Below are 16635 nucleotides of genomic sequence, written 5' to 3' on the forward strand. Positions count from 1 at the left end.
CCAGGGGTGACTGAGATGAGCGGGCTTGTGCCAAGTCTCAGGGAGCTTTCCAAGATCTGAAGCAATATTTCAAGCTATAAAAGTGGGCAGAACTTTCCCTCCAGTGATTTTGTTCCTCTGGCCATTGTCCTGAAAGTAAACCCACCTCATTTAACTCCCTCTTCTTGGAAAACCGTTCATGGAGGACCTAGCTGTAAGAACACATTAGATGCCATCTGGTTCTCTCTTCTTTGTGGGGAAGACAACCACTCAGCTCTCTCCACTCTTGTCTGTCCTAGTCTGGCCTGACACCTCTCCACGTGGCTTCCTTCATGGGGCACCTTCCCATAGTGAAGAACCTCCTGCAGCGAGGGGCATCACCCAATGTCTCCAACGTGGTAAGACCTTGGCCACAGCAAGACTTGTTGCTCTGGGTGGAGGGCTCTGAGGGGAACTTTGTGTGCACTACTGAAGTCTCTGCTCTGGGCCTGGAGGTGAAATTCTCAGGGTAGCGAAGGCTTCAGATATGGGAGAACCTTCCTGTCTATTAATGCTCTCTCAATTAAATTTGCCCCACATCTGTAAATCTACAGGATTTTATTTTGGATAATATTTTGGAACTTCTGTGTAGTCTGGAAATCATTTATATTTTTAAATATTCATTAGCTCTGGGGTTTATTTTTAAGAATACCTAGAGTGCACGTGCACCCACATGCACATGCGCGCGCGCGCATACACACACACACACACACACACACATACACCAACAGGCCAAAGAGTGTTTTGCTGGGGCAATTCCACCTCTTGGATAACACCCCGTCAAGCTACACCAGACTGGCACTTGGGAGCTCTGTGTGTGTCCTTTTGCAAACCCAGCATGTATTAACAGTTCTATAATTTTGTTATTTTACAGAAAGTAGAAACTCCACTGCACATGGCAGCCAGAGCAGGGCACACAGAAGTGGCCAAATACCTGCTCCAGAATAAAGCCAAAGTCAATGCTAAGGCCAAGGTGAGTTCCAGAGGCGGGAAGGGAAGGATCCTGGGGTGGAGGCAGCTCAAGCACAATAAGGGGAATCCATCCTCATTAGAGGCCGGGCAGCAGTGTTTTTGGCTCAGTGATCACTTGTCATTCCCATTTAGGTCACACGAAAAGCTCTGATTCTGCTTTGCAGGGCTTTTGAGAAGGCCAGAGATATTTTTTGTGTTAAAGCTGTTACTCTAGAATAATGAAAGTCTGAGGAATGTGGCTGGCCAGCAGTGTTTATTGGGCTAGTGGTTTAAAGAGGAAAGCAGCTTTTTAAACATAGTGCCATCAGTGAAAATCAGCCAAGAATCACTAGATGTAAAAGTGGAGGATTTCCAGAGCACATGGATGCACACCTGTAATCCCAACAGCTCTGGAGGCTGAGGCAGGAGGATCTCAAGTTCAAGGTCAGCCTGGGCAACTTAGTGAGGCCCTGTCTCAAAAACTAAAAAGGACTGGGGATGTAGCTCAGTGATAGAACACCCCTGGATTCAATCCCCAGTACCACAAAAATACGTATATCAAATTAACTAATTAAAAACAAAAATGGAGAATTTCCCCTTGTTGTATGCACATTTTTGAAATGTTGGGTGAGTGACCAATAAGGATAGCTGCTGATTCTGCAAGTCGATGGGCAAAGATCATGCTTTCCTACCCATAGATGGTTGAAGATGCCCCTTAGCGTTAGGACCTGAGATTTGTGTCTGGGCCATAACTTGGGATGAGCCCAGTGACAGAAAGACCTTGTCTGTGGAGCCCTACACCATAGCCATAAACAGGAAGTTGGGCAGGGGTGGGACAAGACTACGTCCTTCCCTTTTAGCAATTTAACTCTCCCATGACCCCTGGTGTAGAGAAACTGAAAGTAAAGTTCAAACAGAAAGATGAGCATATCCGCTTGGAAAGGTCTGGGGAGATGGTAATAACAAGTTTATTGAGTGTTTAATATACCCAACACTACATGAGGCCCTTTCTGTACATTATCTGTCAATATTATCATTCTCATTTTACAGATGGGAGGGCTGAGCCTTTGGACAATTAAGTGGAAATAACAACTTACTTGAAGAGTTATAAAGTTAAATAAGATAGAACATATCATTTTCTATGACTCAAAGGCTTGACTCAAATTCCAGCTCTTTATCCGCTTCGCTGTGTCCCTGAGAAAATCATTTAACCTTTCGGGGCCTTACCTTTCTTGTTTGTAAAATGAAATGTTGGGTTTGATAATGTTAACATTTCCCAATCTTTGTTTTCCCTTTGGGGTTCAGGATGACCAGACCCCACTTCACTGTGCAGCTCGCATCGGCCACACAAACATGGTGAAGCTCCTCTTAGAAAATAATGCCAACCCCAACCTGGCCACCACTGCCGGGCACACGCCCCTGCACACTGCGGCCCGAGAGGGCCATGTGGATACAGCCCTGGCCCTTCTGGAAAAGGAGGCATCCCAGGCCTGCATGACCAAGGTACAGCCCTTCTTCTCTTGTTCTTAAAAAGTGACAGGCACCTGTAGTCCCAAATCCTAGGAAAGCTAGGGCAGGAGGACCACTTGTGCCCAGTTCACGTTCAAGGCCAGCCTGGGCAAGAACTTGTCACAAAAGGAAAAAAAGAAAAGAAAAGCCATAAATAACAGACTGGGGCTCCAAGGGGATTCCTGCCTGATGGCCTTTGAAGTTTTAATGACAATGTAGGCAGCTGGAAGGGTGGACACCCATAGGACTGGCCACCATCTGTGAGCCTGGTGTGTTGTTGTACTTTCCCAGAAAGGGCAGTGAGCCATTCTCTCTTTCATTCACTATTCATCCATTTATCACAGACCAATTATTTCTCAGGCACCTGCTCTAACCCATGACAGGGAGATTTTGGAGATTCAAGAAGGAATAAGGGGCTTGGGATATAGCTCAGTTGGTAGAGTGCTGGCTTACCTAGCACTCACAAGGCCCTGGGTTCAATACCCAGCACCACCAAAAAAAAAAAAAAAAGAAGAAGAAGAAGAAGAAGAAGAAGGAATAAGTCCCTTTCTTCTCCCAGGGAGTGAGCATCTAATGACAATATCAGGCATGGGAGGAATGCAGAGGTGCCTGGTGGAGGAAGCTTGGGTTCCTGAGGTCTTGGCATCTCAAAGGGATCAAAACTTGGGGTGCTGGGAAGCCTCCATTGCTGTGGGCCCTTTCTCCCAGGAGAATGGCTCTGGCTTCCTGTGGTCCTGACAGCCTGTGTTTCTCCTCAGAAAGGATTTACCCCTCTCCACGTGGCGGCTAAGTACGGGAAGGTGAGGGTGGCAGAGCTGCTGCTGGAAAGAGACGCACACCCCAACGCTGCCGGGAAGGTGAGTTTGTCCGTCTCCTTCTGGGGTCAAAGGAAACAAAACAGGACAAACTTCACTACTTGTGGATTCCATCTCTTACCTGTTTTGCCCACGCTTTGGGCAGACATCTAGGGAGAATGGCCTTTGAAAAGAGTGATCTTTCTGTGAAAGGCCTAGTAATGTTAGAAGGTTAGAAGGCCTTCTCTGAGCAAGGGTGATTTCACTGCTCTGCATCCCCTGCTGCCTCCACAGGGATAGTACTTGGCCCTGGGTCCTGCTGGGTATGTCCCCTAGTGACTCCTAGTCAAGATTGACTGGGAACACGTTTATTTATTTTTTTTAACAGTAACTTTATTTTCTTAATTAATTAATTTTGTGGTGGGGTACTAGGGATAGAACTCAGAGGCACTCACCACTGAGCCACATCCCCAGCCCTATTTTGTATTTTACTTAGAGACAGGGTCTCACTGAGTTGCTTAGCACCTCACCATTGCTGAGGCTGGCTTGGAACTTTCGATCCTCCTGCCTCAGCCTCCTGAGCCACTGGGATTATAGGTGTGTGCCACTGTACCCAGCTATTTTTAAAATTTATTTTGCAGTGCTAGGGATCAAACCCAGGGCCTCATGCATGCTGGACAGATCCTCCACCACCGAGCTACACCCACAGCCCATCCTTCAATAAAATTTTAACCAGATTATTACAGATTTTATAAATTTTTAAGCAGATTTTACCTGTTTAAAATAAGTGCTGTGAATCTCATAAAGGGCTCCCAAGTGGAAAACCCACTGGAGTGAAGCTGTTCTCATTTCTCTGTTTTGTCCCTTTGCAGAATGGCTTGACTCCCCTACATGTGGCCGTTCATCACAATAACCTGGAGATCGTCAAGCTACTGCTGCCCCGGGGTGGCTCTCCACACAGTCCCGCCTGGGTAAGATGCCTCCCTGGGCAGACCAAGAGTGCCCAGCCGTGGGCGCCGAGTCTACAGCCCACAGAGGGTTGTTGTGAACGCCACCCAAGGGGTCTGGTGTTTTGCTTTTATTTTTTACCTCAGACACCTCACCCCACTTTCACATATGTTACCTGCAATATAATTGCCACTATTTGGAGACCAGGAATGAGGTGGGAAGCAGTGACACTCCTCCGCAACAGGCTCCCTGGCAGAGATGGAATTGGCTTTACACACCAAATGTATGCCCCAAGCAGCCGCCTGCCAGCTGAATTTTGTAAACTGGCTATCAAAGATCAGCTTGGATAAGGATCTCTGGGGAGCCATAAGCCTTGTTCTCAGAGATCCCTACTCAGTGGGACTGTGGGATGGCCCAGGAGTCCAATTTCCCACCTGCTCTCCACGTGCTCTGATGCTGGGGCAAGATGCTGACACTTGGAGAAACATCCAAGGCTGCTGGGGGCACTTTCTGGAACCTTGAAGGAAGAAGCCTTTTCTGAGTGAATGATCACCCCAAAATTTATTTCTCTCATGAGTTCAGACAATTAGATTGTGGCATTCTTTTAAGTATAATATATATGATGTGGAATATACATAATGTGGAATATATATAATGTGGACCCTCAGGGAAGCAGAGTCAAAGGAACTTTGTAGGGCCAGCATGGGGGAGGAGGTAACACAAGGACACAGCCACAGCAAGGAAGGAGCATTTTGCGGGGATGCCCCCACCCTGTGGAAAGGTGAGGGCTATGTGGGGTTTGTGTCTATGAGGGCCAGGACTCTGAGGGCTGGTGGCAGGGAAAGGAGAGGGACAGGACTAGGCATACAAGAGACACATGCAGTCTCTGTGCCCAGAAGTTCGTAATCTGACAGGGCAGCCCAAAGCATGAGAAACACCATCAGATGACAATTTATGGCAGAGCTGTCATGTGGAGGGAGTGTCAGAGCTGCCTGGGATGGAGCCACAGGATGGTCCCTGTGTGATTCCAGCTGACACCTGCAGACTTTGGAGCCTCAGTGGCCCAGGCAGGAGAAAAATCAGTGCAAGGCTTCAGTTGTTTTCCCCTGATCAGCACGGGTGCTTATCTCAACCTTACAGCATCCCTTTCCTGCAGACACAGCATCTCCCAGATGCCCCTGTCTCCTCAGGCTTCTGTCCCTGCTATTGTCATAGTGAACCTCACGTTACTGTGCAGAGGGAGCTCGCGGCCCTGCTGAGATGTCGACTTACTCCTGCTTCTAAAAATAAAAAGCTGGACTCCCCTCCTCCTCCTCCTCCTCACTCTCCTACTTATATAAAAGGAACTGGAGCCAGGTTCATGATATTTAAAGAGAGCTAAATGCAAGTGCAAACGCTGTACAGATGGGTTTTGTTTCCATGGCAAAAAATAGTTTCCAAAGTAGTCTGGCAATTTTGTAGAATTTCACATGCAAATCCCTCTGCACCCAAACCAAACTCTCCCCTTCCTAATTTGATGCTAATGTTGCAACATTCAGGCAGAGCCCTCTCACGCATTCAGTCCTCCAGATGAGCTCATTTCCTTAGGAAAGAAGAGTCTTTGCTTGGCACACATCCCTCCCTAACTGCTCCCCGACTCGCTAGCCCAATTGCCTCTTGTCCTTGTCACCTGTAGAAGGTCATCATTACCTGGTTTGTCATCATTAGTCCTGGTTTGGAGGAAGTTCCATTGGAATAGCCCATGTTCAGAAATCGTCAGTGGCTCTTGTATCATCTCTATGATACAAGGTGACCTAGCAGCCCTAGACATCTCCAGAGCAAGCTCTCCTTTGGCCAGGAGAGGGCGCAGTTGCCAACACGGACACCCACAGTTGCCTAAGTGGTCTGGAACTCCTGGTGATGTGTCCATGAACGTACTTCAAATTTTGTCAGTGACTTTCCTTTGTACTTTAAAAGAAATCCTAATAATCCTTACTTTCTTATAGCAAATGCCTTCTCTGGGCCAGCACTAGCAGAGGGTGCATCTCATCTGATGGTGTCTGCCCTGCTGGGGGGGAAACATTCTACAGTGGTCTCAGAGAAGATGATCTGTAATTGGAGATGGCTCCATGTCTCAGGATTGACCACTGAGCCACATCTCTTTTTTGCTCTCTTTTGATACAGAACAAAAAAAAAAATCATTCTGCTTAATTAATTTTATTACAATCAAAATGCTGATCTTGTTTTATGAACAAAACCCCCAAAGAACAATGTCATGTTTTCTCATAATGGAATCCAATTAAAAAGGAGAAATACTAGAAAGAATTATCTTACATAATTTTGCCAAGAGAATGATTTTTAATTCAATTTAATTTGGGAAGTAAATTACAAATTTTTAATTTCCCCAATGAAAGCCACTTTACAGACCAACCTAGCTATCCTATTCCATGTCCCCATTACTATATAACTGGGATTTTACTCTGTTGGTCAGCTCCTTCTATTCCCTTCCCTTTTCCTCACCAGTGATCCTGAAAGAGTGAAAAATGTTGGTTGCCACAAGAAAACGGTGGCTGGCAGAGGGGAATGCAGTCCTCAAGAACAGCTAGGGGAGGCCGGCCAAGGTGGGAGGAAGCTCCTTGAAAAAATAGCAGGTACCCACCCACCTGCCCTGGGAAAAGAAGTCCTTGGGCCTGGCATCCCTCTTTGCCATGAGTGCTTGAGGGTCTTGCTACTCAAGTGTGATCCCTGGAAAGGCAACATCAACATCATCTGAGAGCATTATTACCTTCCTACACCTTCTTAATTACAATCTACATTTGAACAAGGTCTCAAGTGATTCGAATGCATATCTGAGTTCAATTCTGTCATTTTATTATTTGGCTTTAGATAAAGCACTCACCCCTCAGGGGATTGGCTTCTTTATCTGCAATATAGGATAGCAATAAAAATACCTGCATTTAGTACCTTGCATGGTGTGGGTGAAGCTCAAAAGAGATAATGGAGGGAAAAGTGGTTTCTAAAAAAACGATGCCCAGGAGCCAATCTATAGGCTGTCAACGATCCGCAGTTGGATAAGAGGTGTGCTCCAGATGTAAACCCATGCACTGCTTCCTTCATGGAGAAAGTTTCATTAAAAAAAAAAATAGCAGAATGAATAGAAGACAATGGCATAATTGACTTACTCACCCAAACTCCTTTGTCTCGCCTTGTACTTACAATGCCTTATGAATCAATGCATCACAAACCCACATTAGTTTTATTTCCTTTTGTATCTTTATTTTGGAAAGATTCTTTCTGTACATTATCATATTTGATCTACCCAACAACTTTGAGAAATGAAAAAGGTAGTTGCTCTAACACTCTTTTAATGGCTTAAAAGAAATACAAAAGGAAGTCCAGGAGGTAGAATACTTGCCCGGGTCACAAACGAAGACTGGCGCCCGTTGCCTGGTGCGTGTCCACTTCCATCACCTGTCTGATGCCAGCAGGCCCAAAAGGCAGCACTTGCCCCAACCGTGCAGGGACAGGAGAAAGGCTGCTGTTTCTTTCTTTTATGAAATGTTGGGGTTTGGGGTTATTCTTGTTTTCTTGCCCACCTAGCCTTCTAGTTGTTCTGTAGCCCACCTAATTGAATCCCAGCTTTGTTCCTTGACAGAGCATTTCCTGCACAGCAGTTTATCTATCTAAGCAGAATAACACAAAATAGATGGTGAAAAAAAAGGGACAGACATTTCCTGGCTATGGGAGCCTGGAGAGCCATCTCCAAATCAAATGGCTTTTGTTTGTTTGTTTACTTAAATTGCTCTCCTGGGTGACACCAGCCCTGCTCAGTAGTTGTTCAGCAGCCCTAGAGCCACGCCCAGCCTTCCCTCAGGCACTCATATTGCCAACTCGGCATTCCTGTCACCAAACTCTGGGTGGCTTCCTCTCTTTCAGAATGGCTACACCCCTTTGCACATTGCTGCCAAGCAGAACCAGATGGAGGTGGCCCGCAGTCTGTTGCAGTATGGGGGGTCTGCGAATGCAGAGTCGGTGCAAGGTGTGACTCCCCTTCACCTGGCTGCCCAAGAAGGTCACGCAGAGATGGTTGCTCTGCTCTTCTCGAAACAAGCCAATGGCAACCTGGGGAACAAGGTAGGTGTGGCCCCCTTGGATTTGCCCTGTAGTCCTGGTAGTATGTGTTGGTGTCAGCTCATCAGATGTAAATCTACATGTGGAGCACCTAGCGCGGGCTCAGCTTCTGAGTCAGGTGGTGTGTGTGTGTGTGTGTGTGAGGTCCCTACAACAAACAGCCCTGTGTAAATTTTGTCTCGGTTTGTGAATGAATCAATAGAGTCAGAAAGATTGCTTGTTCTCAAGGTTACAGGTCACTGAACAAAAGCTTTGCCTTTTCTCCTACCATGCTGTCTTTCTCAACAGATTCACGATGTGCAAGAAGTTCTAAGTGAAAATCCAGAGTATACTTTCCTGAATATAGGCCAGTGTGTGACTTCAGGAGTATATTCAGTAATTTGGTACTAAATATCCACTTTCTGTGGAGGAAGATTTTTTTTTAAAATACTGATCTATACATTAGACTAGCCATTCTTAATTTAGGAGTATAGGTATATGAGCATGATATCTACTAAAATTGTATACAACCCTTTGGGTTTATGGGCACATGAGTGCCTTTCTGGCTGAGGTGTTCCTAGATTCCCTCAGCTTCTCAAAGGAATTCATGACCCAAAAGAGACTAAAGAATCGGTTCTTTTTTAAACAACTGATTTATTGAAATATAATTCATATAAAATTTATCCTGTCACCTGTACAATTCAGTGGATTTTAGTACATTTAAAGAATTGGAAAACTATCATTACCTAACGTAGGACATTTTCATCACCCGAAAAGGAAATTCCATCTCTGTTAGCAACCACCTTCTGATTCCCCACAAAACCCCCGTCGCTGACCACCACCTACCTATCTCTGAATTTTCCTATTCTGGAAATTGCATTTAAATGGAATCAAACAATATGAAGAGCTAGTTCTTTAGATGATAAATTAATATAACAGTTTCAGAAAGGCAAGCATTTTAAGGATGATTTCAGATTTCCTAAACCTCTGATCCGATGGTTCTTTTCATATAGGTTTGGATAGGTGACCTCCAACAAGGGAACCATTGTAGTCATGGCATTCTGGGTGTCTTCCTTGTCCCAAGTAAAGTGAGCTACATAAGAAGACAATAATGGTGGCAGTGTGTTTTTGTTCAGGAAACACTCTCACCCCTGCCACCCTCCCAAGGCAGATTCCTGGTGTTACCCCGAGAACTGAGCCAGTCACCTGCCTGAGGGGCTAGCAGTTGACACAGTGACATTGGCACAGGCACCTGCAGCCAAGGAGGGCCACTGTTCATTGGCTTCTGGTCAGCCTTGGGGAATGCAGAAGGCAGAGGAGGGCAGGTGGAGTCACTAATGGGGCCACTGCCTGTGACTTCAGAGGAATCAGATGTTGGTCCCACTGTTAGCAGAGTGTATTGAGGTAAGGTGCAAGGAGGAGAAGACTTCTGACATTTTTGTACAACAAGAGCTCTGATTCATTACTACCCTCCGGAAAAAGCTGTGATGAAAAGTCCATGAACGTGGTCTTTTCACTCCCAGCTCTTTACAGATCCTCCCTGCTCTTTACAGTGCTGCACTGGCTGTGATCCCATAATAGTACGCTATATTTAAAGAGTACATTGTGCTTTTCAAAGTGATTTTACATGAACTGTGCTTTCTCAAATGCTCCTTACGTTCCCTCTAGATAGGTCAGTGATAGAATCCCTATTTTCTAAATTAGGAAACCAAGGCTCTGAAAATTTACCATGGAAATAGAAAGTGTTGTCATTGGAAGGTACTCTAAAGTTCATTTATGACCTGTGAGCCAAATCCAGCCCACCACTTGTTGTAAATAAAGCTTTATTGGAACACAGCCATGACCATTCACTTCTAGAGCCGCTTTGTTACCTTAAGGGACAAAGTTGGGTACTTGCAACAAAGACACAGATTTAAAATATTGACAGTCTTACCCTGAACAGAAAAAATTGACACTTCCCGATTTCATTTAACTATCTCATTTTTTTAGGTAGGGATATTGAGGCTCAGAACAGGAAGAGTTTTGCTAAACAGGTGGTCAGATAGCAGGCTGTGGCTGCAAACCAGGCTTCCAGACCTCAGTGCTCTGTCACAGTAGCCTGGAATTGTTTCCTGCCTCAAAGCTGATGAACATCTTTCTTTTTCCAGAGTGGACTCACTCCTCTCCATCTGGTAGCACAAGAAGGCCACGTTCCAGTGGCAGATGTGCTCATCAAACACGGTGTCATGGTGGATGCCACTACCCGGGTAAGGCAGGCAGCCCTGAGCTAGCTTCTGTCCTCATGGCTCCCCCTGCTGAGCCTGTGTTCTCTGACCCAGGCCCAGGGTGCCTCCCTCATGCCTCAGAATCATCTCTTCCCCTGGGGGACAGAATCCTAAGGATCTGGTGGAACTTTCTTCCCTGCCACTTTCTGGCAGGGAAGTAGAATTCAAGGCAGTAGAATTCAAGGACACCATCCTAATGATCTCACATTCCCCTTGGGAATTTTAAAAAGTTTGTTGGAGCTTTGAGCTTCTGCAGCAGGAATTTGGAGGAATGTTGAATTGTGATCTGCCTTGTATGAGTTGCAGAGGAAGGTCAAAGGGGGGGGGGGGCTTCCTTGGAGTCACTCAAAAATGCAGCCCCTTCTATTCCAGCTGTTAGTTGAATTCAGCTCAACTCGCTTTGAACCTCTTTTGTGTGTAAGGAGCTCAGTGAGATGGTGTGAGCGAGGCACATGCAGTTTGGAAGCTGGGCTGCAGGCATTTGTGGTTTAGTGTGGAGATGATTGCAAGAGACAGGAAGGAACTGGAAATATGATATTGGTGGGAGAGAACACCCGGGAGCCCCGAGAGGGCCAGGGTGCTTCCAGCTGGTGGGAAGGAGGCGGCTTCCTGGAAGAAGTGCATTTTACTCCTTTCATCACAAGGTAGTTTTATTAAAAGGAAGGGATAGAGTGACGCCACCACCAGCCCCACCCCTTCTAGAGATCTCCTGGAGCACTAGGCAACATGAGGTCATCCTGAGAAAAAACTGGAACCGCCTCTTTGTCCCCACCTGCCTGCATCAACAAGAATCTGTTTTTAAAAAGCCAAGAATGTTCTGGATCTTTGGGGCTTCTCTTGTGTGCCCAGTTTAGTCTTTTAGGTTCCTTCCCTGAGACCCCCTATTCTTTGGGTTAGAACTGCCTCAGGGATCCTAAGCCAGCCCGCTACATGAGGGTCTTGCCCACAGCATCTGTATTAAGATGATCTCTGCAGTCCGGCTCTGGCTCCCTGGGTACGTTTGGGAACAAAGAGTTCAGAAGGCCTTGGCTCAGAGGCGGCACCAAAATATTCGATGGGGGCTGGGGCTGGAGCTCTATGGTAGAGCATGTGCTTGGCAGGCATGAGAACCTAGGTTCAATTCCCAGCACTAAAAACAAACAAAAAAATATTCATTAGGACAGATTCCTTGAAAATAAGCTCCTTCTTAGACCAAACTCCCACTATTTCAAGAAATGAGCATTTCCTATAAATTCCATTACACTAAACTCAGTGACCCCAAGCAGCCTTTGGGGATCTTACAATGGGAGTTCACCTTTCTAATGAAATAAGTCTGCAATCACTGGGGTCAGCCAGGACTCCATGTGTCCATTTGTCCTGCTCTTCACACTCTTCTCAGCAGAGGGCCCCATTGCTGTTCCTGTCTTCTTAAAATGACTCCTCTTAGTCTCTGGAGCACAGCTCTCTCCATTGTCCCTCCAGCCTCCCTTCCAACTTTCCCTCTGAATGTTGGTGCAGTCCTTAGGCCCCTCTCTGTTCTCCCTCCACTTCATCTTAGATACACTCATTTATCTCCAAAGCTATCAGCTCTCCCATAGGCTGAGGATGACTCCTAGCCCAGCCTTCATGGCAGGGTTCAGTGTCCACCCTCCTGTCACCTACTTGACTTCTCTGCCTGGCTCACCTCCAAACATCTCAGACTTCAGTTGTCTGACAATGAACCCTGCTCCTTCCCAGGCCAGTGGTATCTGGCTGGCAATAGCAGGACACCACGTAGCAGCTGTTAACCTTCCAAAGGGTTCCCCATCCATTCTCTCTTTAAATTACCTGCTTTTAAAAAGAATTTGATTAAATGCACAGTTCATGGTGGCTTAAGGTCTGCCCAGAAGCCCTGAAGGTCACCTATGCTCAACTTCTTGCATTTCAGATGGGTTACACTCCACTGCACGTGGCCAGTCATTATGGAAATATCAAGCTGGTGAAGTTTCTGCTACAACACCAGGCAGATGTCAATGCCAAGACCAAGGTACAGGGTGCCTTAGACCCCACTCCTAAAAGGGCACTTCTTAAGTGCCCAATTAGAATGGAGCCAGACCTACTCTGAGCACACTTGGGGTTCTGCCAGTTTTGGACTTGGATCCTGAAGGAGGAAATGGGGAAAAATCCTTTTTCTTTTTTTGTCACAAGTAGAAGGTGAATGGATTCCATGATATGTGGGTGGTTCTTTCTCTACTAGCTAGCTGATCCTGCCAAAATGTCTACCTCACTTTATAGCTAGGATACAGCCCCTTGCACCAGGCGGCCCAACAAGGACATACTGACATTGTGACTTTGCTACTGAAAAATGGCGCTTCCCCAAACGAAGTCAGCTCGGTGAGTACCCGCCCCGGCCTGATTTCAGAAAACTGTTCTTCCCTGGGCAGCAGCCCTGGGAGACATCCCAGAGCCATAGAGGTTGGTGTACACATCTGGGACCCAGACAGAGCTGCAGCACTTTGGGTATTCCGGGGGATAGGGTATTGAGATCAGTTTCTCTTCTGGTGACTGAACTTCATCCTTGTAAATAGCAGTTACTTCCCCCTTTTATATTTGATTAAACATTTTTGTGGATGCCTCTTCCGAAGTATGTGAGGCTACATTCGGTGTGCTACAAGTGAATCAAATTAAAGGTCTTGTGGAGTGTCTGATCTTTCAGGGTCTTGGGTTATCCTTAGCAACTTTAGTGATCAGGGCTCAGTATGAACTTATCATCTGACAATGTGAGGTTTTATTAGATTCCCTCCATGGCTTCTCCCAACTCTGAAAGCATGTGGACCTTTGACTACAGATGTGGGTCCTGAAATTGTAACTAGAGATGGGGCCAAATCTGGATGGATCCTGGGCCATGTCCTGAAACTAGAAAACACAGAAGAAAAATAGTCTTCATTGATTTTCACTTAGCTCTTTCTCTTAAAGTCAAAGTAGAAAATATGGTCCCTATCCTATTTCTGGTGACCTGTAATTTCTGATTGGCCTGCCTAGTTCACTGAAGTACAGGGATTGTTTTAATTGTTGCGATGCTGTTATTGACACCCAGAGAACAGACTTTGAAGCAGTGAGAACAGACTCTGTACCCTCCTGTTTCAGAATCACACATGGTGACTTCTGACACCCTTCCTGCCAGAGGGTTCCCTCTTGGCAGTCTTGCCTTGCTGTCATTTCAAGCCCCCACACAATGCTACAACATGAGGTGTCAGCGCTCTCCTCTCTCCCTGCCCTAGTCTGAGTGGGCATCTCTGCTCTCCCACTGATGCAGCCATCTTGCTTTGGGCTCCAAAGCAAAATCTGTCCACTCAAGCCCTTCTGAATAGTCAGAGGTGAACTTAGACTCTGTACAGGGGCAGAGTGTCCTTCCTCTCTTGCTCCCTTGTCTGATCACACCCTCTTGCTGCCATTTTTTTCTAGAATGGAACCACACCTCTGGCAATAGCCAAGCGTTTGGGCTACATTTCCGTAACAGACGTGCTCAAAGTTGTCACCGACGAAACCAGTGTAGCGGTATGTGTGCTCCTCCCGGCACTGCCCGTCCCCACTCCACCCCCCACCACAGCCTGACAGGCAGGGCGTCCTGTGGGCGACTCTCCAAAGCCTCGGGTAGGAAGCATCCTGCCAAAAGGGTAGCCGCCGAGTAGGCTCCATCCTCAGTTGAGCAGGGTTATACTGCCACCTAGTGGCCTGAGGAATTAGAGCTGTGGCCAGACCTAAGGGAGTCACTGTGAGGTGAACCGGGCTTGGGAAGGGATGAGGCGGCAAGGTCCCCGGTTATCCTCTCTGGGATGCCACCAGGCCTCAGCTTCCTGGGTCTGGTTTTCTTTTGGGGGGACAAACTTCCTTTATCACCTCCTCTTCTGTCCCCTCATGGTGACCAGATCACTGCTGGGCTGGTGAAAGGGTGGTGGTGCTCTGTTTGGGTTGAATTCTCGCCGCCTTCTCCTTTCAGTTAGTCAGTGACAAGCACCGCATGAGTTACCCTGAGACAGTGGATGAGATCCTGGATGTCTCTGAAGATGAAGGTAAAGTCAGGGAGGGGTCGGTGAGCTCTGACCAATGGGAGCAGAGGGGCGCTGAGCACCCTGAGTGGCTTCCTGCCCCAGCCAGGAGGCAAGGGTCCCCTGCAGCCACCCAGGGTTCTGCAGATGTGCATTGACACTGAGGAGGCCCACTTTTTACAAATGTTGTCTATTATGAAAACAATTGCTTTCCTATAGTCTTAGGTGGAGGAAAATTGACATCTCAGAGATTAACATTTAAAATTTTGTGAAGCTTCACAAGTATGTGTGTGTTTGCATATATGATGAATGTGTATCAAATCGAGTGTGATTCTACTCAGCTCAACTCTAGGGCTGTGAGGAGCTTTCCTGGTGCTTTGAACAAATAACAAGTGAGTTGTTTAAAATCCATGAGCATGCATTTTAATAAGCTGCTCTTCTGATCATATAGTGGGTCAGGAGGGGTTCAGGTTCTGTTCATTACTGTGGAAGTTACTACATTTCAACTTTATGAACTACCCAGTGCTTTTACTATTATTCCTTCCCCAAATAAGTCTTGTATCCTTGCTTGAGTGTGAGAGAACCCTCATGAAGCAGAATAGTGGGGTTGGACTGGGTTCATTCTGTAGACCCTCCCATCTATAATTCAGTGGTTGTACAAACCTAGTCAATTAGACAGCTGAATCTTTCCCTGTGTGCCCCTTAATAGCATGCCTCTTGCTTTACCTGACTTCAGTGCTGTCCTTCCTTCACCTTGGCTCTTCTTTGCTTTTCAGGAACCGCTCACATATCTATAATGGGTATGAAACACTTTCTGTTCCCTGTGGTCTTTTCTTACCAGAGTGCATTTCACCCTCAGCAACCCAAGTTCCCACTAATCCATTCCTGCTTTCCATCCTCTGATGGCTCACAGTCCGAGCCCAGAGCTTGACTAAAACAGGACATTTACGCCCAGGAGTTCCATCCTCAAGGGGGCAACTCCTGCCTGTCCATCTCTGTGTCTGTGCCCATGCCACCATGTTTGTGGTCATCACTGCATGAGCGGTTGTGATTCCATCCTGTCAGTTTCAGATCACAAGGCCAGGGCACTCACTGCTACTGATAGTCAATGACATGCAAGGACAAGGACCCTGGCTCCAAGTCTACTTAAAGCAAGAGAAGGAAACAAAAAGGCAGTGTGGGGTGTGGGCAGCTAATTCACCAGTAGCTTGAACTTATTTGTAATGAAGCTTTAGAAATAATGAAATTTTAGGGACCATGTTATAAACACACACACACACACACACACACACACACACACACCAACCTATAGCCCTTCAAAATAAATGGTCTGGTCTGCAGTGGGAAATGACAAGCTAAGGAAGTTCTTTCTGGCACACACACACACATACACACACACACACACAAACAACCTACAGCCCTTCAAAATAAATGGTCTTATTTGCAGTGGGAAATGAAGTTCTTTCTGGCTGTGTTGTCTTTCCTACAAAGTCTGGCATAGACTGAGTTAGGAACTGACCACTGCACACTATACATCAGGGCTGGAAGGAATAAGACTGAGCAAAATCAGAGCCATGGTCCCTTTGAAGCATCAGAGACTTCTCTGTGCTTCTCAGGAGCAAGCATTAAGAGGTGGACAAGGAGAAGCACTTTTTCAGGAGGTCTCCACCCTGTCACTCACTTGAGCTTGTGTTCTTTCAGGGGAAGAACTTGTTGGCTCCAAGGCTGAGAAGCCGGATTCCAGGGACTTGGATGAAGAGAAAGAGCTGTTGGATTTTGTGCCAAAGTTCGACCAAGTGTAAGAAAGGGCTCACTGGAAGGGTCACACCATGCATGGTCAAGGTACAGCCCTGCAGCTCAGAGTAGGATTGCAAATCGAGGAGAAGTCACAAGGACAGGCCCTGGGTGTGCTGCCACTATAGATGGACGGCTGGCGGGCCAGGCTGCGGCACCAGCACCTTGACCACCAAGCGCGTACTCAGAGGCCTCCCTCACAGTGCGCTGTCAGTTGGGTCTCTTCACTTCCAGCATCCCCGCCATGCACCTTTCTTCCCC

The 16635-nt window shown here is 46.7% G+C and overlaps 1 protein-coding gene across 9 annotated transcripts in view; it reads left to right on the forward strand.

Annotated features, from left to right (window-relative positions):
- Ank1 (ankyrin 1) overlaps nt 1-16635 on the forward strand; it is a 202792-nt gene that overhangs the window by 144820 nt on the left and 41337 nt on the right. For 6 of the 9 annotated variants that reach the window (XM_058578907.1, XM_058578908.1, XM_058578911.1 and 3 more), the window contains exons 12-24: nt 279-377; nt 893-991; nt 2275-2472; nt 3237-3335; nt 4145-4243; nt 8136-8333; nt 10457-10555; nt 12480-12578; nt 12827-12925; nt 13997-14089; nt 14532-14604; nt 15357-15380; nt 16282-16378. In XM_058578907.1, coding sequence (XP_058434890.1) covers nt 279-377; nt 893-991; nt 2275-2472; nt 3237-3335; nt 4145-4243; nt 8136-8333; nt 10457-10555; nt 12480-12578; nt 12827-12925; nt 13997-14089; nt 14532-14604; nt 15357-15380; nt 16282-16378 — 1376 coding nt within the window. The remainder of the gene's footprint in view (nt 1-278; nt 378-892; nt 992-2274; nt 2473-3236; nt 3336-4144; nt 4244-8135; nt 8334-10456; nt 10556-12479; nt 12579-12826; nt 12926-13996; nt 14090-14531; nt 14605-15356; nt 15381-16281; nt 16379-16635) is intronic. The other 3 variants (XM_058578909.1, XM_058578910.1, XM_058578915.1) reach the window with 1 other exon arrangement.

Source organism: Marmota monax, unplaced genomic scaffold, assembly GCF_021218885.2.
Source record: "Marmota monax isolate L192 unplaced genomic scaffold, Marmota_monax_Labrador192_F-V1.1 WCK01_AAM20220418_F8-fsc00252, whole genome shotgun sequence".
Lineage (NCBI taxonomy): Eukaryota > Metazoa > Chordata > Mammalia > Rodentia > Sciuridae > Marmota > Marmota monax.